Source organism: Leuciscus leuciscus, assembly GCF_965113295.1.
Source record: "Leuciscus leuciscus genome assembly, chromosome: 22".
Taxonomy (NCBI): Eukaryota; Metazoa; Chordata; class Actinopteri; order Cypriniformes; family Leuciscidae; genus Leuciscus; species Leuciscus leuciscus.
Genome location: NC_138746.1, coordinates 6565538 through 6589853, shown reverse-complemented (window position 1 = coordinate 6589853; position 24316 = coordinate 6565538). Strand labels below are relative to the sequence as shown.

At 37.7% G+C, this 24316-nt stretch overlaps 1 protein-coding gene across 18 annotated transcripts in view; it reads left to right on the top strand.

Moving 5' to 3' along the window:
• Nucleotides 1-1282: 1282 nt before the first annotated feature.
• col13a1 (collagen, type XIII, alpha 1) overlaps nt 1283-24316 on the top strand; it is a 108255-nt gene continuing 85221 nt past the window's right edge. For 8 of the 18 annotated variants that reach the window (XM_082153347.1, XM_082153348.1, XM_082153344.1 and 5 more), the window contains exons 1-2: nt 1301-1982; nt 6856-6933. In XM_082153347.1, coding sequence (XP_082009473.1) covers nt 1698-1982; nt 6856-6933 — 363 coding nt within the window. In that variant the 5' untranslated portion in view covers nt 1301-1697. Of the gene's footprint in view, nt 1983-6855; nt 6934-24316 lie in introns of all 18 variants that reach the window. The other 10 variants (XM_082153349.1, XM_082153356.1, XM_082153354.1 and 7 more) reach the window with 9 other exon arrangements.

Sequence of the window (24316 nt, the reverse complement as noted above, 5' to 3'; positions counted from 1 at the left end):
AAGAGCCCTTCCAACTCACTCCAACTCACTCCAACTCACTCAACACAGATTGGGATGAAAGGAGAGACTAATCAAAGAGTTAGTGGTGGAGGTGGTAAAGATTGACAAGGGGGAGGCTAGTTTTTTTTACCTCTTGCTGATAAAGTTTTCTCTAACAGATCAACCAGATTCATTAGGAATTTACAGCCACCTGTCAAGAAGATACAAATTGCTAGAGGAATATTTTGAAAGGAGGTCGAGGGACTCTTATATTGACATACACACAAACTCATGAATCCCAGGTCAAAGCAATGATCTATGGCATTTAATTTGACTGTTTTGACGGTCTGACACCATATGCTGTGCTAGGCTTATCATTTTAACATTTGTGTTGGCAATAAACTGGCAGCTTATAGTTACACTATCTAATTCATATTGTGACGCACTGGTTAAAGAGCTGGATTGGTTACCAAAAGGTTGCAGGTTTGAGACTCATAAAGTCAATGAACCATCCCTGCAGTGTAACCCCAGGTTGTTCCAAAGGAATTGTCCCTGTAATAAGTGTACGGTAAGTCATTTTGGATAAACGGATGTCTGCTAAAATGACTACTTACTTGTTTCCAAGGCATTCATTAAAAGGAGGGACGGGAAATCAGACATAACTGTTAGCAGTGTTAACCTACTTTGTTCTTTGGCTACAAAAGAAACCTTTAGTTCCAAATAAACAGACAATTTTAGATTGTTGATTGACTGATCTCTTAAAGCGATAGTTCACCCAAAAATGATGCCATCATTTATTCTCAAGTTTTTCCAAAAATTAAAAAAGATATTTTGAAGAATATGGGTAACCAAACAGTCGATGGGCCCCATTGACTTCAATAGTATTTTTTCCCATATTGTGGAAGTCAATGGGCACATCAACTGTCTGGTTACCAACATTCTTCAAAATATCTTCTTTTCAGTAGAAGAAAGAAAATCATATATAGGTTTGGAACAACTTGGTTGAGTAAATGATGACAGAATTTCCATTTTTTATGAGCTATCCCTTTTTCTTTTCTTTTTTTTTTTAAGAAAGATTAGATCCACATTAATTTTAAAGCTATAGCCTAGCCTACTTTAACTGTGTCATCAATTGACAAAGTTTATATTAGTTTAGATATTTACAAGTTCGAGCTATAACAGAGCAACATAGAGAAATAGATTGTGTGGTTATCATGTCCACTTGTGTTGATTCTGTGAGTTCACCTAAAAATATCGTATATCGAGATCAGGATCAAAGCCGGGGTCAGCTCCTCCGTGAATCCCGCCCTACCGTTTAGCCTAAATAAACCGAAAGGAGGGGCTTGTCCGCGACATAGAAGCGAAGGGTCCCGTGGTGAGCACTGCAGAGCCGTGTAGTGTGTGTGTGTTTGTGTGTGTGTCAGATTTCATTCTGAGAGAGACTCAAGCGCGCAGCAGTCAGAGAAACCCGTCAAATGGCACGAGCGAAGCACTCGGACTCCCACTAGAGCCGGACCTCACTGAACCAATATCTCCATGCACTTCAGTGAGCAGCATGCCTCTGTTGAGGTCGTTTTGAAGATTGATATTTTCACGTGAAAAACGGTTCAGTTACCTGGAAGGAAAACTTTAATCAGTTTATTTGAACACGAACCTGCTCAGCCTGATAAAGTGGTGGATAAATATTAAATTGACTGTATAAGCTACGTCTCACAGACATGGAGGACATGAAATCGCTATTATCACCTCAGTCCAGTCAGGAGAGGACCTGCGTTCAGCATCCCTGCCAAAAGCGCATTTTGACGAACTGGAAGGACGTGTGCGCTATCTGCGTGTGTTTGATCTCGTTTGGAGTTTGTGTGTTGCTTTACCTGAGGACGTCGGATCTGCAGTCCAGGGTGCTCAGTTTGGAAAAGGACCGAGATCCCCGTATCTCCAGTTGGATCTCTCTGGAACAGGTGGAGCCCGTCCTGTGGAGTCGACTGGATCAGATATTAGAGGAGGTGAGCGTGACTTTTATTCTTCAGATAACCTATTATTCTGCGGTTTTAATAATATCTAGTCATATTTTATACAAGTTATTTGCATGAGTCATGAAGTGCGAGGGCAGTGAAAGATAAGATACTCATGTTTTCCCACCTTGTGTTGTGTCTTAACGAGAGGTAGAAGTGCGTTACTCAGAAAGTTTGAGTAGAGAGACTTTGTGATTGAAGATGAGGAATATATGTCTGGAATTACGTTCAGGTGTGATAAAATATGAATGTAAAGAAACCGACGTGCTAAGCTCTCAGTCTCCTCGCCCTCGTCTTAGTTTGTTTATTGGTCCTCGTTGTTTACGCACTTTCTCTGAGCACTTTCAGTGAGCACTGGGAAGTTGAACAAAAGCGCATGCACATGGATCAAAATAATTATTTTTCTGTGCCGTTGTCTTGGGCTTTTGTTTATTTTTGACGAACAAATAGTAAATAAAAATTGTTAATAAACAAAAAATAATTAGGCCTACTAATTTCCAAAACTAATTCTTTACTGACTGTAAACTAGATAATATGAATTAGCTTATTAGTTTATATTAATATTTCAACCAATAAATGTCATTCAATGTCTCACATCATGAGTAGGAAACGATTAAATCCTGATTATTAAATTACATTTGTTAGGTGCTGTAGCTTTCCAGATGCCAGATCAGACTCTTTTACATGGCTAAAATTGTTCACATCCTATTTAGCATTGCTGTAAAACAAGTGTCTATAAATAACACAATAATACAGCCAAAATTTCCTTCTGCCATTTTGACACATCCATTAGTATAGCTGTCTTAATAAAAGAACACTGATCAGATCCGGTAGCTGCACCTGTATTTTTCACATCTGAGCCAATCTGTTCAATGATAAGCAAATCTGCTACTGTAAGCAGCAAACTATTATTTGCTGCATGCAAAACCTGCTGAACACATTGTGTCACCATACGACCACCTGTTTTACATCAACAATCAAGCAGTTAGTGCTCTCACCAGCTTCAGTACTGGCTGAGCGCATGTCGTGTGTAAGGATTGAGCCTGAAGTGTTGAGGTGGAGGAAAGTGAGTTATAGAATACACATATATATATATATAATATATATTCAGTGCATTGCCTGCGGCCGTGGTCCCTTCACACTGGCCTCTGGTGGATCATCACCTAGCTGCATGTAAAATATTTGCAGTGTTAAAAGAATCTTGGGTAGAACTTTTACCATCTCACTATCTGCGGTTCATAAAATAATAGAGTTTGCAGAGGATGATGCAGGTGAATATTAAGTGTGTGAACAAGACTAAGCAGACTGTAGAGACAGCCAAGTGTGAGTCAATCTGAGGTTGAGTTTGAGTCCAGTTGAGTCATTTACAGATGAATCTCACTGAAATCTTTCAAGAACATGTCAAAGAAAGAATGTTTTTCTTTTTCTTTTGCATTATGACATGACAATTAAGCATATTTAGCTTTTTTAAATCTGCGTAATGCAAAAAAAAAAACTGATAAAGAATGACAGTATTATTGTAATAAGAATCTAATGAGAATTATCCTTCAGCATAATTTCAATTACAAAAAGTCAAATTCCCAGATGCATTACAGTACTGAGAGTTTTGCTGGATAATGTGCTTAATTGTAATGAAAAATAGGCTTATGAATAGGCTATAATAATTTAGTTTTGTTTAATACTTATGGGCCTTTGAAAGCATCCGAAGTTTATTCAAAGGTGTTATTTTATGAAGGGCATATGCTTCTCATAGAGATATTGACTACTGACATTTCAGCATCACCATAAAATTGCATCTATAAGTCTCCATTAAAGGTGAGAAACATATACATTGGAAGTGCCTGTTGAAGTTTAGAAAGGTGCTGATTTCACAATTTATAACAGAATGTGCCAGAATGTCCTTTAGGGGTTTAATCAAGATCTGGTCAGTGGGAAGGTAGCGAAATGAGAGGGAAAGAGAGATAGAGTTAGGCCTCTGGGCATAAAGTCTGTGGGTCTTAGTTGTAATCAGACATTGGAATTGTAAAACGTTTTGTCATCCTTTCAAAATAGATTGTTAAAACCAGATCAAATACTGGGCATCGAGTTACCATTAAAGCTGGGAGGCAGAGAATGTCCCCTCCCTCCTAACTCATCCCTGCAAGCACTGGGGCATCAGCTGTCTCGTGTCATTACTGCAACCTTACCATTTACATCACGTCATCTTAAAGTCCCCATGAAATCAAAATTGAAGTTGTATGCTTTTAGTATGAATATATTAGAAAATATAAACATCCAAAGCTTAGTCTCTCACTTCCGCCAATATGGATCAGTGATTTTGATTACTGGTACATCACTCTGCACTTCAGCTTCTCATGAGATTTTCTGTCCAATCAAATGCTCTAGAATCTAAAGTGTCCCGCCCCCTACATTATAAATAGACACTAAAGCTGCAGCTAAAATCGGTCACTTGTTCACACATTTACTATTTTCTACATGGTAAATGGCACATAGTGCAGTATATAGGGGACAGGGAATGATTCAGAATGTAAATATGCTTTCCATTGAGGCGAATGAAGTCTGGTTTCACGTTAGTATCATGCGAACCGCCGCTGCGCACATACACAGTCTGCTCCAGTCCAGAGACACGACAGCACAGCGGATCATATGCGCGAGTCGGCGCAGACCACAAAAACGTATCGGACCCATTTGAATTCTGAACAGAATGCTGTATTTTAAAGCAATAATGGATGAGATTAGGAGGAGAAACGGTTAGAGATTAGGAGGAAACTGTGGCTTTACTGAGCTCAATGGCTCTGGCCAAGCTGTGATATAAACCAAACACTATTGGCTATTTAAAAAAAGGGGTGGAGCTGTTCAATATGTCCCGCCCTGTCTTCCTGTTTCAGTGGAAATTACGTCAACACATTGAATAATGCTGCGCATTTCAAGGCACTTCAGTGAGCCTTTAAAGTCAGCAAGAAAAATTTTGCAAACCATTTAACTTCCATAATTTGATGCATTTTCAAGTCAAATGGTATTTCATGCGAAAAAATGTAGGACAGGACACAATTTTTACAATTGGTAAATGACTGGATTGTGAAAAGTGGGTGTTGCATTCCAAAAAGTTGTTGAAAAACATTAGGCTGTTCGTGACATCAAAGTGGTTTCAGAGGTGAAGTTGTTACTTTTTGATGAAAGATTACAAAACCAAAAAAAAAAAAAATCTCTTTGGAATAACATGCGCAGATGAATCATGTGCACAATAAGTCCAGAGAGATGGGTATTAAGAAAGTAAATGGGGTCATTGTTCATTTCATGTTGACTTAAAGAACACCTATTTGAGCATAAAGGAACACACCCTAGCAGAATTAAATGCATCAGAAACTTCATGTGCTTCAAAGTGAGAGCTAATAAGTCTCTTTCTTTTGATCTTGTTCACTGTGCTTCCACTCAATGCAACTCTTCATGCTAACTTTTCATCACTGGTTATTGTTTTCTCAATGTCACGCTGCATTGCTGTTTATGAGAGCACTTCGCTGTAAGAAAAACAGGGTCTTGGAAGCACTTTCCAATGGTTTAATGTAAAAACATATTTTTTAAAAGAAACCTTTTATGTGGACATAACCTGGGAATGCGGCACTGGAAAATCACGAGTTAAAGCTCTGGGAAACTGTTGCGTGTGCATTATCCCTGGACGTTGCTCCTGTGGAAAAGCCGTTTACGCACAGCACATGGGTCCTTCCAAACTGTAGTGCATTTTCCACGGCTTTCGTGCTTGCAGAACAAATGTCTGTTGGTTAACCCAGCTGTCACATGTTCTGTATATTTTCATCTTAACATTCTTCAGGTTTTCCTTTTCTTCTTAAACTCCATTAGTTTATTTTCTGTTTTAGAATATCTGTGGTGCTGCTGAGTTCAGTAGTGTGGAAAAACACTAGTGTAGTGTCTGAGAGCGGTCTGTGTAAAGACTTCTCCAGCTGGGAAGAGGCTTTGCCAGTATCAACCAAATAAAGCCCTGGAACGATCGTGGATAATATAAACTGGGGCAAGAAAAATGTCCAAAAGCGGCCCCGGAATTATTTAGCTTGAGTGTTTCAATGTTAGATGGGGATGGCGTGACCTATAGTACCACATTGTAGACGTTTGACAAGCTTTACAATTCGGTCATAGATGTAGCTGGTCAGTGATTGTTCTACCATGCAGAAAGTGGGTTTGTCTATTTTAGCTGGGGTTTTGTAAGTTTAGGATAAAAATGGAATAGTAGCTTTGTTTAATGTTACTCACTGTTCTCTAAATCCTGTTTATTTATAGTTAATTGTTCACTTTGATATATTTACTACAATACACTGGGGTGTCCGTCTAAAATGTATGAATTGATTGGTTCCAAACGGTGACCTATGGACACATACATTCTTAATCAAATAACTAATAACACTGCAGCACCTGTCAATGCGATGCTTCTAATAGAGCGAATATCTCCAGAAACTATGCAGAGAATATAGACATTGTGCCTCTGATGATGGTTAAAGTGACAAAGCTTTAGCTTTTGAGGTCAATTCAAAAATATATTTTCAGAGCGTTTTCTTTTGAATTTGAATCTGATTCAAATGTCATGTAATATAGTTTTTTTTTTTTTAATGCAGCCTTGATGAGAATAAGAGACCTCTTGCAAAACCATTTAAAAATCTTACCAAAACTTTTATATATATTCTTGTTTAACTCTTGATTGTGTGGGAAATATTTCCTTGAAAATTGAAGACTGAAAACAACAAGGGGGACAAACAAACTAACACCAACTAAACTAACTTTTGCATTATACCTTACGTATTATGTGGTTTGTTTCTGCACAGCTGACTTTAATGTCCTGTCTGTTTATTTCCAGAAACTAGCTGCACGTCTACCGAAGATCCGGGCGGCTCGGGATGCACCTCACGGCTGCCTCTGTCCACCAGGTATGCCTGTTAACCCTATGTGTCCCTAGCACACCCTCCCTGATCGCAACACACCTGGGACACTGTGCTCCGCCCGTTACTTCTGATATGCATTTGAATGTGTGTTGCGGTCAAGCCTTTTGAGCTTCCCTCTTGCCTGCAGGTATGAAGATATTTTGTTTCCCCGGCGTTAGATAGAGACGTGATCCCTGTCGACTAGATCTCATTTCCCATGTAATGTAAATGAGTGAAAAGAGTCTCCTCTCCCCAACCCTTTGCTGTCCACTTGTGCCCTCGGACTGGCATTGCTATTGTGACAGGTGCAGTCATATTTTCATGCTGTTGGCAGTCATTGGCTTCACTTAGTGTTCGAGTGGTTCGTGATGCAAGCCGCAGTGTTGGGATGGCGTCATGTGGGCGTTCTTGAGCGCAGGGAACAGTCAGCAAGGTTCACAGCGTACACTAATAAGTCACATCCATGTGTTTGACAGGACTAGCCTTGTTCAATATTCATAAAATTAGATGAGATATTTTTTCAGGATTCTTTGATAAATAGAATGTTTAAAAGAACAGCATTTTTTTTTTTTATATTTTGTGACAATATAAATGTTTTTACTGTCACCTTTGGTCAATGAAATGCATCCTTGCTGAATAAAAGTATTATTATTATTATTATAAAAATCTTATTTAACTCGACATCATGTGACATTGAAAACTAGAGTAATGGCTGCTGAAATATCAGTTTTGCCATCACATTACATTTATATATTAAGAAAACAGTTTCTGTTACTTTAACAATATTACTGTTTTTACTGTTTTGTATCAAATAAAAGCAGCCTTGGTGAGCATAAGAGACTCGTTTCAAGAAATTTAAATATCTAAATAATTCTTTTAAAATGTATATGAGCACAAATTAAAATGGCCTACTTGTCCGTCACACTGTTTATAATAATGTGGCTTTTTAGCAGCTACATTTTTACTTGCTTCCCTAACATAACCTCGTGTGTGTGTGTGTGTGTGTGTGTGTGTGTGTGTGTGTGTGTGTGTGTGTGTGTGTGTGTGTGTGTGTGTGTGTGTGTGTGTGTGTGTGTGTGTGTGTGTGTGTGTGTGTGTGTGTGTGTGTGTGTGTGTGTGTGTGTGTGTGAATTTACACATCTCTGAGAACCAGGCCAGATGGTACAGACATCTCGGTGTTAATGAGGCTAGTCAGTACTAGTCATTGTTGTGTTAACTGAGTGGGAAGTGACTTCAGACAGCGTAGTGAAACCAGTTTAAGATGGACATGTCGTGGACAGGCACTCGTGAGCCAGGTGTGGGGACCGTTTAACAGCAGGCATCCCAGATGATGGTCGTGTTTGTTGTTGTATGGTCTTTACTGCTGTGCCGTGGGAGAGTGTCTGATCTCGCAATACAGACTGCGCTTTTACTTCATTTCAACCATTTGATGAAAACCAGGCAAAAGATCAGCAACATTTCTTTTTTTGTTTAGCTGAAAGCTGAAGTGACTGTAGATATAGTTCAATGAAAGCACAGTTTGTACATTGTGCATGTTTTTTTTTATATAATGCATGTGTATAAATAATATGTGTATGTAAAGAAGTGTCCACATATATGTGGTTCTCTATGTCGCCAGCTGCCGCTTGTCAATCATTCCAGCACGCAGTGTTCAGATGGCTTCCATTCCATTGTTTATTTTGAGTGCTCAGCAGTGGGCAATAGTCTGTGACTCCTTCATCAAGCGCACACACAGTATGTGTATAGCATTGATGTAATGTTTGAGCTAGAAAAGAGGCATAATAACTTTTCTATTGGCAAAAGTATTATTGTTTCAATTGTTTGCATAGTTAGCGCCTCCTCTTCCAAGTTCATAAAGAATGCTATGTGTTTGTCGTGTGCAGTTCAGCTCAAGGACAGTGTAGTATTATTCTTGGCTCGGTGTGTTTAAGTGAAGATGATGTGTGGTGTGACTATCTGTAAGACTTACCTGGTGGTTTTATTAATTCTCTCTCTTCTCTGAACTGTGATTTAGTCTGAGTCTGTACCTTTTGCAGCACTATTACAATCTCAAAACACCTCGCATATGGGCTTGGGGAATGTTTCAACACATCCAAATGAGTTTATTTTTTCTGGTTTTGCAAATCCCAGGAGGCTGCAGAGGTTAAATTCACTCAGCTCGTGTTTAAAAACCCATTTGGCCCATTCGCATTCACTCGGAAATCCTCCAATATTTGTTTTTATTAACAAAGTCAGAGTCAGTTCATACACACAACTGTTTACCCTCCTGCTCTGCACATTTCAGCACTGAAGTAGTAACAGTGCCCACGTTTCTTACTGTGAAGAGAAGTATTTACCTTCTCAGTGTCATCTTTACATCGCAGGGATGAACTAGCCTATGTGGATTATAGGGTTGCATAATATTGGAAAAAATGGAAATTGTTATATTTAGTTTTTCTGTGAAATACGAAGTTCAGTCATGAAATATTCAGAACTAAATCTGCTTGCAATCACATCATTCTCAATAGGGCACAGCTGATCGGTTCCTGCTTTATCAGTAGCCAATGAGCTCACATGCTCACCCTTCAAATACTTGGTCAGCATTTGCTGTAGCTGCGCACTTTCAGAAACCCTCCACCCTTATTTAAGGTAATGTATGCTATTGTACAGCAGCAGCATCTCTCACTTGCTCACAGCAGAATGTCGTGTGTATTGGCAGTAGCAAGTCCTGTACTTGCTCTGCAGCAGCAGATCTATTCTGCCAAGACCAAACATATCTACATTGTCATATCCATTACCATGCCAAACACTCCGAGTTGTCATGACAGGAATATATTGCAATATGAAACATACAGGACTTTTGAATAGCTGCAGTCAAGCCAAAAATTATTCAGCCACCAGATATAATTTTTGATTTTTTTTTTACTAGTGGGTGCAGGACACTATAGTTAATTTATGTAAGTGAGGATAGCAAAATAAAGTAAACTATGACATATTATACCCAAATATTCTTCATACAGTGACTACCAGTTAGATTTATAAAAATTTGGGCCCAAAATTATTCAGACACTTTGACCTGACCATGTTTTGCTTTTATTTTTTGCTTTAATTGCTAATGCAACCTTTTTACACCATAGACTGAACAAAATTAAGCATTGCTTGGTAACTGGTTGTCCTAAATTGCAGCTTGTGATGCAGTGTTGCAGCAGCTCCAGCCAAAGATATATGCCAAGTTGTTATGAAACTCTGAAACAAACACAGGATCCCATAAACCCATATGGCATATATATCTGCATATAATTATTTAAACCAATCACAGCTTTTGCGATTTGAAAATTTTATATTGCAATATCGATTTTATTTCTGTATATTGTGCAGCCCTACTTGTATAAAAAATTTGGCACTGTTTTAACTATGTACTTCACTTAAGCATGCCCATATTCATACTCATATGAAACATTGCTTTTAAGAATGAATGTTCTTATGTTATATTTTTCATTAATTTTAAAGCTTGATATTTTGAACTTTTATGAGAATCATAGACAGATGCCAACATGGCAGATTGTGTGACATCCTCATTCTTAAAAACATGAACAAATCCATGCAAGGTAAAAGCAAATTTGATCCAGATAACATTAAATACGGGTTCACTTGAAGTGAGGATAAACGTGACTTTTGCTGAACACAACATGCTTTGTGTGGTTATTTATTAGCTTCCAAGAGCATGAAACCATTAAAAGAGACATTTAGAAACCAAACACTCAAACAAACCAGTTGAAATTACCATAATACTTTAATAAATATTTAAATACATTTCTGTGTTTGGTTTTGTTTACTTTTGTACAATAAACAGTTTTTTTTTGCTTTTGTTTAGTCACCATTTTGGAAAACCATTAAGAACTGCTGGTTTATAAGTGTTATAAGTCTATTTTCAGTGTGCATGTTTCTTAGCTGTGCCCCTTTGAACAGATGTGTATATATAAACATCATTATTAAAAAATGACATCTGCGGCTTATCATAGATGTCTGGATGTGTGACAGTTCTGTTAACAGTGACTGATGCATTGTCGCTATTTAGTCATCGGAGAAAACAAGAACGTAGTATGTATACATAAAGACAATGATTTATGGCTCTAAAAAATGTTTTGGAATGGTGTGTTTATCCGCCCTAGTATGGAAGAGTCACAATGACGTGAAAACCAAATGCACGCCGCTCAAGGTGTGAATGAACTGTGTAGACAATTGTGGCATGCTGATGGATATGATGCTCTTTGTTCTTGCAGAGATTTGTAAAAATGATGCCAGAGGCGCTTACTGCCAACAGCTTTGTCAGTGTACAGGAAAACTCCCATGACAGTTAGATTGAATCCAGGCCCAAGCGTCCAGAACACTCTTGAATCCACACATTGTTTCCCGAGAAGCTGAATGGCACTTTCTTGGATGTAGTTGTAGGAAACCGAGAAAAAGAAAGAGACTGCCGCCCTCTTGGCTTCTATGCATCACACACCCACAATGCTCTTATTTCTGAAAAACCAAAGACCCGATTCCCCAAAGGATTTAGTGTCTTTGTGACTGGATTCCGATCCGCAGGCCAGCATTGGTGGCTTTAGTTGTGTCACCAGGGGTCGTAAGGGATTGAGTAAGAGTGCTATCTTTAAATGTGTGCATCACGGACACTGGTTTGACTGCTTGTCTGTTGGTCGTCAGTTGGATTGTTGTGGCTGTCATGAAGAGCGGGATGAGTGGCTTCATTGCATGCTGATCTGAGGGGATTAATCACGAGTACAACAGGAAGGGTGAGAGGCTTCTAAAGCCTCAAGCTTCACTGCAGGAAGTGACATTTGACAGTTTACCTGGATGCAGTCCGAAGAGAAGCCACATCTAGTGTGTGTAATCGGAGACTGACTCCGGGAACTTTTATGTATGACATATTTGCCATATTTAACATCCTCATCATCCCTAAAAGTACAACACCGCAACACAGCCAAGAGGAAATGTGTATTGCTCATAGGTTAATTGAGTTCTCGGTTACACTTCAATTATGTATCATCTCAAATGCTTTCCTGAATATGACTCAATAGAAATAAAAATACACACATTAGGCAACTGTCGACAAACAGCGAGAGTAAATGCGATTGTGGCATAGCTCTGGGTGAATTTGATGAGAAATATTTGAGACTTTTGATTGCAGACTTTGCAGTTTGAGATGTTGTTGTGATCTCTTTTGAAATTCTCAAGTACACTTGTGAGAATACTGGGGTGTTTTCTCTTGAGAAACATCTGAGAAGTCAGACACTTTAGCAAACGTCTTCATCTGCTCTACATTTAATCTCATTGGTGTCTAGGAGAGAGATATAATTTGAGGGAGAGACTGTTCACAACTCATTGAGGTTTGTACAACCCAAAAACAAACCTAAATGGACTGGTTAAATATTGCCATGTTTTAGTGATGCAACTAGAATTGTCGTGATACCAAATTTCAGTCAGTATCTATGCCAGTAAAATGTATCTGTACCATAACACAAACTACTGGAACTACTATTTTATTTAACTATTTGAACATTTAAATAAATAAATTAGTTAATTAATAATGTTAATAATAATTCTAAGTAAATAATATATTATAACATTGGCATATAGCATTCACTGTCAATCATTGACAATTTAGGATTGAATCATGCATTTAAATACCGAGGTCACTCCCAAAACTTTGCATTGTGTACTTGGTAGGATAATGGTACTTTTGTTGTATTTTAAATGGGTCACAATCAGGGATGGAAATTAACTTTTTTGTCCACCGGCCACTGTGGCTGGTGGATTTCAAAATCTACCAGCCACTCAATGTTTTTACCAGCCACTTTCTTGTTTTTAACCGACAATGTAACTGCATGTGAAAATTAATAGTACAAGATCTACAATACTTAAAGGGATACTCCACTTTAAAATGAAAATTCTGTCATCATATACTCACCCTCATGTTGTTTGAAACCTGTATGAATTTCTTTCTTCTGCTGAACAGAAAGGAAGATATTTAGAAGAATGTCAGTAACCAGAAAGTTTCTGGTCTCATTGACTTCCATAGTAGGAAAAAAGATATACTATGGAAGTCAATGAGACCAGAAACTGTCTGTTTACTGATATTTTTCTCAATATCTTCCTTTCTGTTCAGCAGAAGAAAGAAATTCATACAGGTTTCAAACAACATGAGGGTGAGTATATGATGACAGAATTTTCATTTTAAAGTGGAGTATCCCTTTAAGCAGTTTATTTAATCTCAAGTCTCAATGAAATACTTACATTTTCTCTTTCTCTCTTATACACGCTTTCTCTCTTATATATATTTCTCTTTTTTTACCTGGATGTGGCATTTGGATGATTCGTGGTATTTTATGGCTTCCAGATTTACGTTTTTAGTCCCAAAAATGAAACTAATAGGCCCTGTTTACACGAGAACGCTCGCGGGTGAAAACGTAAAAATATTTGATCAGATGTGCCTTTCGTTTAGACGGCGACGGCGTTTTTGGGGCTTAAAAACGCAAAAAAGTGAAACCATCCTCCAGAGTAGAAATCTTAAAAACGCTCCACCGTCGCGTCGGTGCGTTCACACCGGACGCGCGAGTGATTTCAATGTTAAGTCAATGCAAAGATGTTTTCTCTGCAGACCTCTTAACGCCTGCGATGTAACGCCACATTTTCTTTGAAGGTGTCCTCCTCTAAAAGTGTCCGCCGTCCGTGTGAAACAGTATGCTATTTTTATTTACCCGCCACGGTGGCCGGTAGGTGAAGCGAGTTTACCCGCCACATCAGAAAATCACCCGCATTTGGCTGGTGGCGGGTGCTAATTTCCATCCCTGGTCACAATACAGATAGCAAACAAAGAGTCACTGAAGCTGTCGATTACTTCAGTTCAGCACAAGCTCTTGCAAAAACTCCCGAAAATTAATTTTGAGCTGCATTGAGTGGATTCTGGCCTAACTTAAACACCTCCGATTGGTCATTGTGTTTGGCACTCAACAGAAATTTCTGTGATTGGCTACAATGATCAATCCTTGAAAAGCACCTTGTAAATAGACTCTTTTGCACTCTTTACAGAGCACTCACACAAATACACAAGTGTTTGAAAGCAGCCGCTCATCATCAGCGGGTACCGAATGTCCTCAATACTACCAGAATTGCAGACATTTTTCAATTTCAGTATCGAATTGGTTCTGAAGTACCGCTACTTTTGTCAGTGCCAGCTGTAACTCCTTATACAACATTTATGTATAGCAGGATTTTGGATCAATGAGATTTCACTGTGGACAGAGCTACCCAAAGAAATAGAAAATTCACGAAATGTCCTACAGCTCACTGGTTGTCCGTCCTGGAACCAAAACTTTGGGATGACTTGTTGCTTTATTGTGTCACATTTGTTAGAATACAGTGTTATGTTATTATATTATGGCTGTTGGATAATGGCACACATTGTCAGAGTGGTCAGAGCGTCTCCAGAGCTCCCACAGGGACAGGGTGCACACAGCACATGGCATTCTGGGCACTCAGAGAACGCCCAGTGCATTGCCTGATGACAGACCAGTGCAGACCCCCTGGACTGGATCAAAGAGCACTGCGGTGTGTTGGTTAGAGAGAGAGAAATACACAGAAAGATTAGCGGCGACCTTAAAGTAGCTATGTTTTGCATGCTCAGATTAACCCAGTGCATTAAAACCAGCTGATACTATGACTTGAAGAGCACATGAGAAGAAGGAAAGGAAAAACGCTGCAGCAGTTGCAGTTAAAAACACCTTAATGCTCTTGTAAACAAGTGGCTTCTTCTGATCCTCACAGCAGGGTCAGGTGAAAGGGTCGTGCTGCTGGTTATTTGAGGAGTTCCAAGTTCACCTTGACATGTCTGCTGACAGGAAGAGGGCTTTTGGATCTCGTTTCCTCACCCGTGATTACTTTACACTGCAGCTGCCAGAGAGCAGTCTCACTCGGGAGAGAGAGGTGTAGTCTGTGAGTCATGACCGACACAGACGAGAGATCTTCAGATGGACAGAGGGAGTGTAAGGGAAGCAGAGAGGATGAGACTATGAGAGAAACAGGGTTGGCCAAAATTCTGAATTAAGACTTCATTTAACTCATGTAACTGTGCTTACGAGGATACTCGACAAAACTGGCATTTTGGCATAATTTTGTGTGTTTTTGTCTATTCAAGCGCTGTCTGAAGCGCCTTTCTGTGCGCACGAGTCGTGTGTGTGTCACACAGTCAGGAGATTCTTATCTTATCTTATCTTATCAATATAGTCTTATCGCACTTGAATGGTTTAAAAGCATTTGCACGATTAAGAGCATGATCAAATATTGTAACTAGCCAAAGGATGATGGGAAAAAGCGGATGCTGCATTAATTGTGTTAAACAAAAATGTAATGCGTTAAACAAAAAAAATGTTTGTATGCTTCAACACGTTCACTTTGACAGTGCTACTATATATTTTGTTTCTGTTTACTGGTCATTAAAAATATGGTCCCACTTTATATTAAGTGTCTTTAACTACTATGTACTAACATTTAAATGAATCATTTGATACAATGTACATGTTTCTACATTGTACTTATATTTAAAAATACCAGAATGTAATTACATCTGTAATCAATTTCTGAAATTACACCTGTAATTACACTTTTGACCCTTCCCTTATCACGTAACCCAAACCTTAAACCAAACCGTACCACCACACCTGTCCCTAGTATTACCCGCATCCCACCTCAAAAGCTGCACAAGTGTTTTGCAATACAACATGAACACAAAAAGTACATACCTAACAATTGTTGGTAACACTTTATTTTACAGTGTCCTTGTTACATGTACTTACTGTAGTGATAACAGTTAATTATGCATAATTACATTCAACTTACCTATTCCTAACCCTATAGACCTTATGTAGCCCCGCCCCTTTTCAGCGCTGCACTCGTTGTCTTTTGTCTTCCGGTCTGTATTTTCACATCGATCTTGCGTATTTATAAATGAACGGCTCGTTTTAAAATCTTCCCGGTCGACTGACATTTGTTAAGACATCTGCTTTAAACATTACAGTCCTCATGATAACTTTCATTAACTTTACATTAAGTAAATCCACTTCAAAAGCTAATTACTCCTGGGCAGCAATGCCATAGAAATATACAGAGCGACCGCAAAAATGGAAGTTAAAAGACAATATTCTAAAGATGGCGGCGTCCTCGTTTCTCTGGCGCATAAGGTCTATAGTAAGTACTTGTTGTTATTTAATATTACTCAGTACTTAAATGTATAATTACAGTGTAACAAGGACACCTTAAAATAAAGTGTAACCCAATTTTGCAAGTGCTTAGTGGTTAAAGACATGTATGACCACAAATACTTTTTATTTTATTTGATGAATTAATTATTTTTAATTTTATTATTTAATTTAGTTTGATTTAATTCTATTTTTTGCTACCTAAATACAAATTCAGTTAAATTCTAAATGATTCACAACCGGTGACAAAGAAAGAGAGAGAAATGCTATCAGTCATGAGAGTGAGTAATGTGTCTGTTTTTCACATACCACATCTTGTGCTGGATATTTATTCCTGATGTTCTCACAGAAGATATTCGCATTGTATATTTGATTCTGATCAGTTTGAATCTTGGTCGTACACATATTTGTGGCATGAGGAATCTTCACTCGAAAACAAAGGAAAATGTATGATATAAATTCAGTGGTTAAATATCTCAGCTAAAATATTCCATGTTATTCTGGGAATGTTGCTCAAATAAGTAGTTTTAGGAAATGCACGGTCGTTCCCCTGTGGTTTGCCAAAAACCAGCAGCATTATTTTAGTTTTTACAGATGCATGATAGTGCATCCGTGAAGGTGAAATTAAGTGTAATAGAAACCCAACTCCATTATGTCTATCATAAAAATACAGTTGGAATGTCTGTGATAAAACAAAACAAATTTTACATAAAAGCTTGCTTGTCTGGAAATCTTGGAACATTATTTTAGTTATAACAATGTTATAGCCCTCAATTTAAAAATCCAGAGAGGAATGAAAATTGTTTCTTAGAACTGGGTTTACATAAAGGCTTAATTATATGCACATAGCTCAATGAGAAAATAAACCAAAAGTGCAAATAATTTACCAAATTTTCATCAGTCACTCTCTGCTTGTTTATCCTGATGCATAAGGAATCCAAAGATAGACACTTCAAGACAAACAGACAACAACACACAGCGTGATTGTGTTTTACAAACAATTGTTCCTCTGTTGGTTTGCTTGAATGAACTTTAAAGTAAGCACAACATGTTGAAATCTTTGCAGACGTCATCACACCAGTCCGCTCTCTCATTCGTAGCAGCACATATCTCTGGGGACCAAAAAAAAGGAATAATAATTGTTATTCAGGCATTAATGTCTCCATTTGCTATAAATGAGAGTGCAAATGGTGCATATTTCACTATAGGAAGATTTCTCACAAATATTTTGAACAAGACAGAAATTCATGCAAGTTTTGATTTTCTTTGGACATGAGCCAACAAACACAAACATCTTTCCCACCACGTTTTAAATTCATAGAAATTGTAAGTATTTCTGCAGATGGTGATAAAAAATTAGCAGTAAACTGAACCGATAAAATCTCCCAGCTGAACATGAATGATATCAAATTATGCAAAAACTCGTGGTCACTTCGACTTTTTTTTGTTTGAAATAGGACCGTTTAGTCGCACGCTGGAGGAATAGTTTCATTTTGGAAGCCTGAAGATTCTAAATCTTTCTGCCTCCTAACAGATCATGTGTGTTTGCGTTCCCTGCTGAATTCCACTCATTGCACACACTGTACACTCAGCACTTCACAAGAAGTGTGCTCTGAAAAAGCATTTTAGAGGGAAAATAGTTTTTGGCTGTTTAGCAGTAGCATAATATAATATAATATAATATAATATAATATAATATAATATAATATAATATAATATAATATATAAACACTGGGATAGGTTCCAGCATCCATACATATAAAGCGGTATTATTATATTATATTATATTATATTATATTATATTATATTATATTATATTATATTATATTATATTATATTATATTATATTATATTATATTATATTATTTCAGATTGGTAAATGCATATTTTTCTTAAAAGGCAAATTTATTTTTCTATAAGGCCAAGGAAAGGAATATACTTATTATGATGATTTACATGATTTCATTATTCATTTACTATAATTAACATTTATATTTGTGAAATTACATTATGACATTACATTATGTTAAATTATTAATAAATATCTTTATTTGGTATATCAGTCACTGAGGTCAGAATTGTTGATGAGGTACAGTACTGTTCTTGGAAAATGTGGTTACTGCTACAATTTCCCTTACGATAGATGTTAAATTGAAAATGTATTGAATGGGACTCTTAGCAAAGCCAACACAGCAAAATCAAAACCTAAAGTATATTGCCATTATGTTCCAGATCATTGAAGCACTGCAAAGCAGTACATTTCATTGTAGGCAGACTTAGTTTTTGCATTCAGTCCAGGAGTCTGATAGTCTAATATCATAAACCAGTGCGGTCTGTGTGCATATGTGTATCAGTGTGTGTGTGTGTGTGTGTGTGTGTGATCCATGGTCCTGCTCCCCCGAGGCCAAGTGTGTGCTGGCATCATCAGTTGAGGCCCCTGCTTGCTGCAGATTTCCTGTGGGCATCAAGGTGCATTCCCTCACTTCTACTCACAGGGAGCTCGCTCACTTCTTGTTAACAGCTCTGGGCAGACGTCCAAAAACAACAGTTTTTATTGAATTTGAAAGGAGAAGAAAAAAATCTCCTATTGGACTATTTTTGTTCCTCAGGCTATTGCCTTAACGGTAGTTGAAATAGTAGTAGCACATTTCTAAAGGTTGTGTGTCACCTTTGAGAGTCTAAGACTAATTAAGTGCTTGAAAGTCTTAGCAGAAGAGGATGTTGCTTCCCGCTCAGAGGCAAATCTCACTCTTTAACTACTTCAAATATTTCTAAGTTTGTTTTATGCTGCATTCAGATAGCATTCACATCTCCATACAATATTCACTCTACTGCTGGGCTCAAAAAGCCTACCATTAGTTTGCAAAATATAGACCAAATATAACTGAAAATGCTCAGTCTTGCCAAGTATTGCGCTGCCTTTTTAATACGTTTCCACAGACATGTTATCAACTTATATTTGTCACTAAGTTCACAAGAGCATAATGCATTTGGTTTCTCCTCCAGACATAAAAATGGCTTGGGCATATGCAAATATATTATCAGAATAATATAATAAAAAATAAAAAAGGTTTGGACATTCTTATTTCAGATTACTAGAAACTGGACTTTTGGAGTAATCCGGTTATCCATGTTATGGTGATGATGCATTTAAAATCAAAATACACATATCAGTTGATATCAGACTATTCATAATATACTGTATGTATTCAGAAAATGCATGAATTGTGCTGAGAAATGTTGCGTTTGAGAAAGTTAATTCATGAAGACGGTTGTGTACAGTATAAATGTGATCTGTTAAATTTTGCGTGTTTTGAAGCATTAGATGCATGAATTTGTGCTCGTGGCCCAGGATGGAGATAGAAAAGTCATGTATTACATCAACCTTTTATTTGGTACAGAAGCACAGGCTTAGCTATTGTGTATTTTGCACAGGATCACAGGATTGTGTACACGGGATCTCTCCAGTCAGGAAAGAAAAGCTACACAGACTCATAAAACATGGCTTCTTTGGCTTTGTCAGTAATTCTAGTCATCTTCAGAGTATATTACATGCAAAGTACAGATTTGTTTTCTCCTGCTCTATGGAGCGAATCAGGCAAGTGTTCACCCAAGTCAGATCCAAATCTGATTTCATCAAGCTTCTCACTAACAGAATTTGATCTTCAGTGACGGAGCAGGTTAGAATCTGTGCACCTTCTGATTTAAAGATTGTTGTTACTAGATGTTAATCTCCCTGATCTGGTCTCTGGATTTTAAACATGCCCTATGTGAAAAGGTTAAAAGAAAAGGTAATTTGTTGTCATATGAAAGAAGAATATCTTCATGCTTAATCCTTCAGTTTTTCAAGCATACATGGTCCAAAATAATGAAGAAATCAGCCCTCTTCTGACTAAACCCTTGGCATCAATGCTGCTTTTAAGCTAATAAGGACTAAAACAGATGGCTCAGTATGAAAAGACTCACGTAGATGACTTACCTCTCTCTTTTATGTCCACATCAGGCACTTATTTGGTAAATCGTCCTTGGAGTCATGCTTATGTCATTTCCTCTGAAGTTCTGAATCGCCTTTTCATATGAGACCAGAACTCATTAGATCAGTGACGTGCATATCTGCGTTATTATTGAGAGGCACTAAAAAAGGATTAGGTCACATGAAGGTAGCAATTTTTAGTTATTCATGTAATGGCATGTCAGTTTAATATGAGGTTAATTTGACTTTTACTACGAGCAAATGTATTTCACATGATTCTTAATAATAAAACTAGAATAAAACTACTGAGGTGTCACCAATTGAATCCAAAAGTATCATGGGATATTATTTACAGTGTCATTAGTTTTGCTGGATAACACTGAATACCAAGAATATAATTTGGCCAATATAAAAACATTTTCTAATTCATTATTGAATTTAACATTTTCCTTTGTCCCTCAATTCCAACGTCAATGTGAAACCATTTTTTTTCCCTGCCATATTTCTTGTGCTAGTAATAGAAGATATCCATTCCAGAATCCTGTTGACGAAATTACTGCAAAGTGACAGGTTTAATGTTGCACTGGTTTAAGGCTGGAGATAACCACAAAAGACTGCTGCTAATTTAGTAAAACAATATCTGTTTCACGCTATAGAAAGCCCTGAAGGCTCACATTGACCTCTGACCTCTCACCCCCCTGGGTCAGTGCTGATTTCTTATAATCCCTATGAAGTATTTATTGGATTGGACATTGGAGCCTTTTTTATTGTCACCTCGACACAAATCCCCCAAAAATGTGTACTTCTTTTGATTAAATGAACTTTATTTGCCCTGCTTTTTTTCTGGACAGTCGCCTTTGTTTCAGTGTTTACAGTGTCCAGCCCCCATCCCCCCACCCCCCTCCCCAAATCCAAGGAAAGCAATTAGGAACTAATTACGCCCATTAAACAGATAGACAGCATTTCCTTTCCTTTGTTTGTCCTGTCAAGTTTGAGAGCTTTGTCACCTTTTTTCTTTCTATTGTCTTTTACTGTGTTTACCTGAATCAGCCATTTTCTCAATCCCTCTACTCGCCTGTGCTTTGCTTTCATCCCTCCTCATCTTCCCTTGTTTTTTTGTTGTTGTTGTTTTTTCCATCTTTTACAAGCACATATTAAAGAATATTTCTACCCTTAAGTCAAAACGAGGACAGAATCTTTTGGCTTCAATTCTTGTGATTTGCTACAAAGCTACGGTTTTCTTGAAGTTCTTTGATGTTTTAATTAGCATAACCTTAGGACATGGACATTTTATAGGTAGCAGTAAGCAATAAAATGACCCACATATATATTTTTTTATGTGTAACACGACCAATTAGTCGTGTCATTTCAGACATTTTTAATAAAGTACAAACACATGTATAGACTCTGTAAAACAAAAGCGAGCACATTTTAAAATAGTTTAAATTGTTTTTACATTATTTTATTAAATATAATTCGAAATTTTGGCTTTTAAAAATATATTTTTTTGTCTCACTTTTTTTTTAACAACTGTATATGCTGCCAATGTTAGGTGACTTTATCCTTCCCCATTTACAGTAAATCAATATGTAAAGTAAACATACATCTTTAGGCCAGATATTCTAAGCATGTACGCCGACACGCTTGCTTGGCCAACAAATTCTTGAATACAGTACCAAACCTCAGCACTCACTGGTGCGATAGAGTTACTTTCAAATGTCTGTGCCATTAAACCGGATGTGTCATTATTCAGGTTGCTAAATATAAACTTGTTTATGCTCTTGTTGCTTCCGAATGACTATTATTGACCTAGTGCCCCTTGTGGCAACACTGAGAATACAACTCGCGCTTGACATATAAATTGCTCTCACCCATTTCAGAAGGCTACAATGTGTGAATCGAGCTGCCACTGCTAGAAATGTGTGTGTTCACGTGTTAGAGATGATGACTGCATTTATCTCTGTTTTCCTGAATGTATTGGCTCCAAACAAGCAAAAAACATTCTCAAAGTCAATTTTCATCTTGGAAGAAGAGCTGTGGGATTCCTGAGTTCTTGGTTTCTTGGACGACCAAATTCATTGAATTGTAAAGTAGCAAATAATTTAGCCTCGGTGGAGGTTCATCAGTTATATGGAACTACAATCTTTTTGTTTTTTTAAGTGAGTTTTTATTCAAGTATGAATTCAAATACTCCCACAAAGAGTTTAGAAAGACTTTAGAAAGTTCCACAGATGAGTATGAACGACACAAAAATGAGGTATATGTGTTTAACAGGGAGACTGGACACTGACTTAACTTCCACTCAAACGTCAAAAAGCTCAAGACCTCTGGTTGACTTTCTGGTCAGGGAGATGGGGAAAAGAGCGAGGAAAGCATGAGGAAAAGAAAGTGGGAGAGAGTGAGGGGAAAAAGTTGCCTGATATTTTGGGATACAATTACCTTCAATCAAAGCATTGAGAGGCCTGAGACTGCCACGTGACGTGGTTTGTCCATCCAACATGGGTGCTTGTGAATGTGTCTATTTGAGAATCAACACACCAGAGCTCAATTAACAGTTAAACTGCCAGTGAAGCAAAACAGATGCAAGCTCAGCGGAGGGTCGAAATGCGGCCAGAGTGTGATCATTTCACACACCCCTGTTGTTTCTCCATCTCACTGTGCAAATGACTGACACTTATCAATTCCAATAGCCCAGACAGGGACTGAGTTCACAAGCTGTGGAATCAGACGAGCCTCCTGCGCTGTCAACACGCTTTAGGCTTCCCAGAAATCTGCCCGTTTACTCATTTTATAAGACCTTTGGATCTTGCCAACCGGCATGAATTTTAAGAGACTCAGTGGGAAATTACGTAAAATACTCAAGAAGGAAAATAAGACGGCGGCCAAATTGTACAGAAGTTTGCTTTGCTGAAATAAGGGAAAATCTGTTTGTTAATGCTAAACATTTAGGTATGTAATTTGTCAAAGGGCATTTTCTCAGGCTCGTTTACGAAATATTTACTTTAGACAAATGAGCTTTTCAACCTCTTCCACAGCCAACAGATGGTTTATAAGTTGCTCTGCAGCGGAGGACCTTAAAGGTGCTTTAAATTTATGTTGTTTATGTTTCACAGGCTCTTTTCCTAAACAACTAGTACGATAGTGTTGTTTATACTGCCACTTATTGGCATGGAGGCAGCATTGCACAAAAGAAAAGGTTTTCAGATACAGCTATTGTTATTGAATTATATTCACAGGCATATTTTTCATAGTTTTCAAGTGATGTCTGATCTCTGGTAAGACTACCATTGTGTGGAAGAAAAAACAAAATACATTTTAGCGCCTCTTGTGGCAACACTGAGAATACAACTCATGCTTGACGTATAAAATGCTCTGACCCATTTCAGAAGGCTACAATGTGTGAATCAAGCTGGCACTGCTAGAAAATGTGTGTTCATCATGTATGCTGACCAAAAAAAAAACAAAAAAAAACACTCAAGTAGTTTTTCAATGCCACTAATACGACTGAACCTTCATCTCATGTGAGTAAAGTAGTTTAAGCTTTGAAAATTAAAAGTTTTTTTACTTTAGATTAGGGTCTAATTCTCACTATTAACCAACTATTAACTACGACTTTTGCCTCAATAAAGTCATAATTACTGCTTAATAGTTAGTAAGGTAGTTGTTAAGTTTAGGTATTGGGTGGATTAAGAGATGCAGAATAAGGCATTAATATGTGCTTTATAAGTACTAATAAACAGCCAATATCTTAGTAATATGCATGCTAATAAGCAACTAGTTAATAGTGAGAATTTAACCCTAAACTAATGTGTTACTGTATTTTTATTACAGTATGTAACCTTTCCGGTGTGACACAACTCTGGGGTTTGTCAAAAACAGTTTATTATTCGCCTCTGGCTTTTCTTCTGGGAAGTTAATTTGGTGGCCTTGGTATCTAATTGATTTTCTGGTTATGGTAAGAGCCGTTTAAACTGAAAAGACTCTGGTTTTGTTTACTCCAGATTTATCTCCAGGTTGATTGCGTTCTGTACCTGAGGTCAAAGGTCAGCTGTAGCTCTTCAACAAGCCGCTGTTGTTAAGGCATATCTGATGATGTCCTACTGGGAATGATTTTCCCAGCTGTGAAACAGGAGTGCGAGTGCCCACTTAGTTTGTGTGTTGGGGGAACCGATAGGAGCGATCAAACAT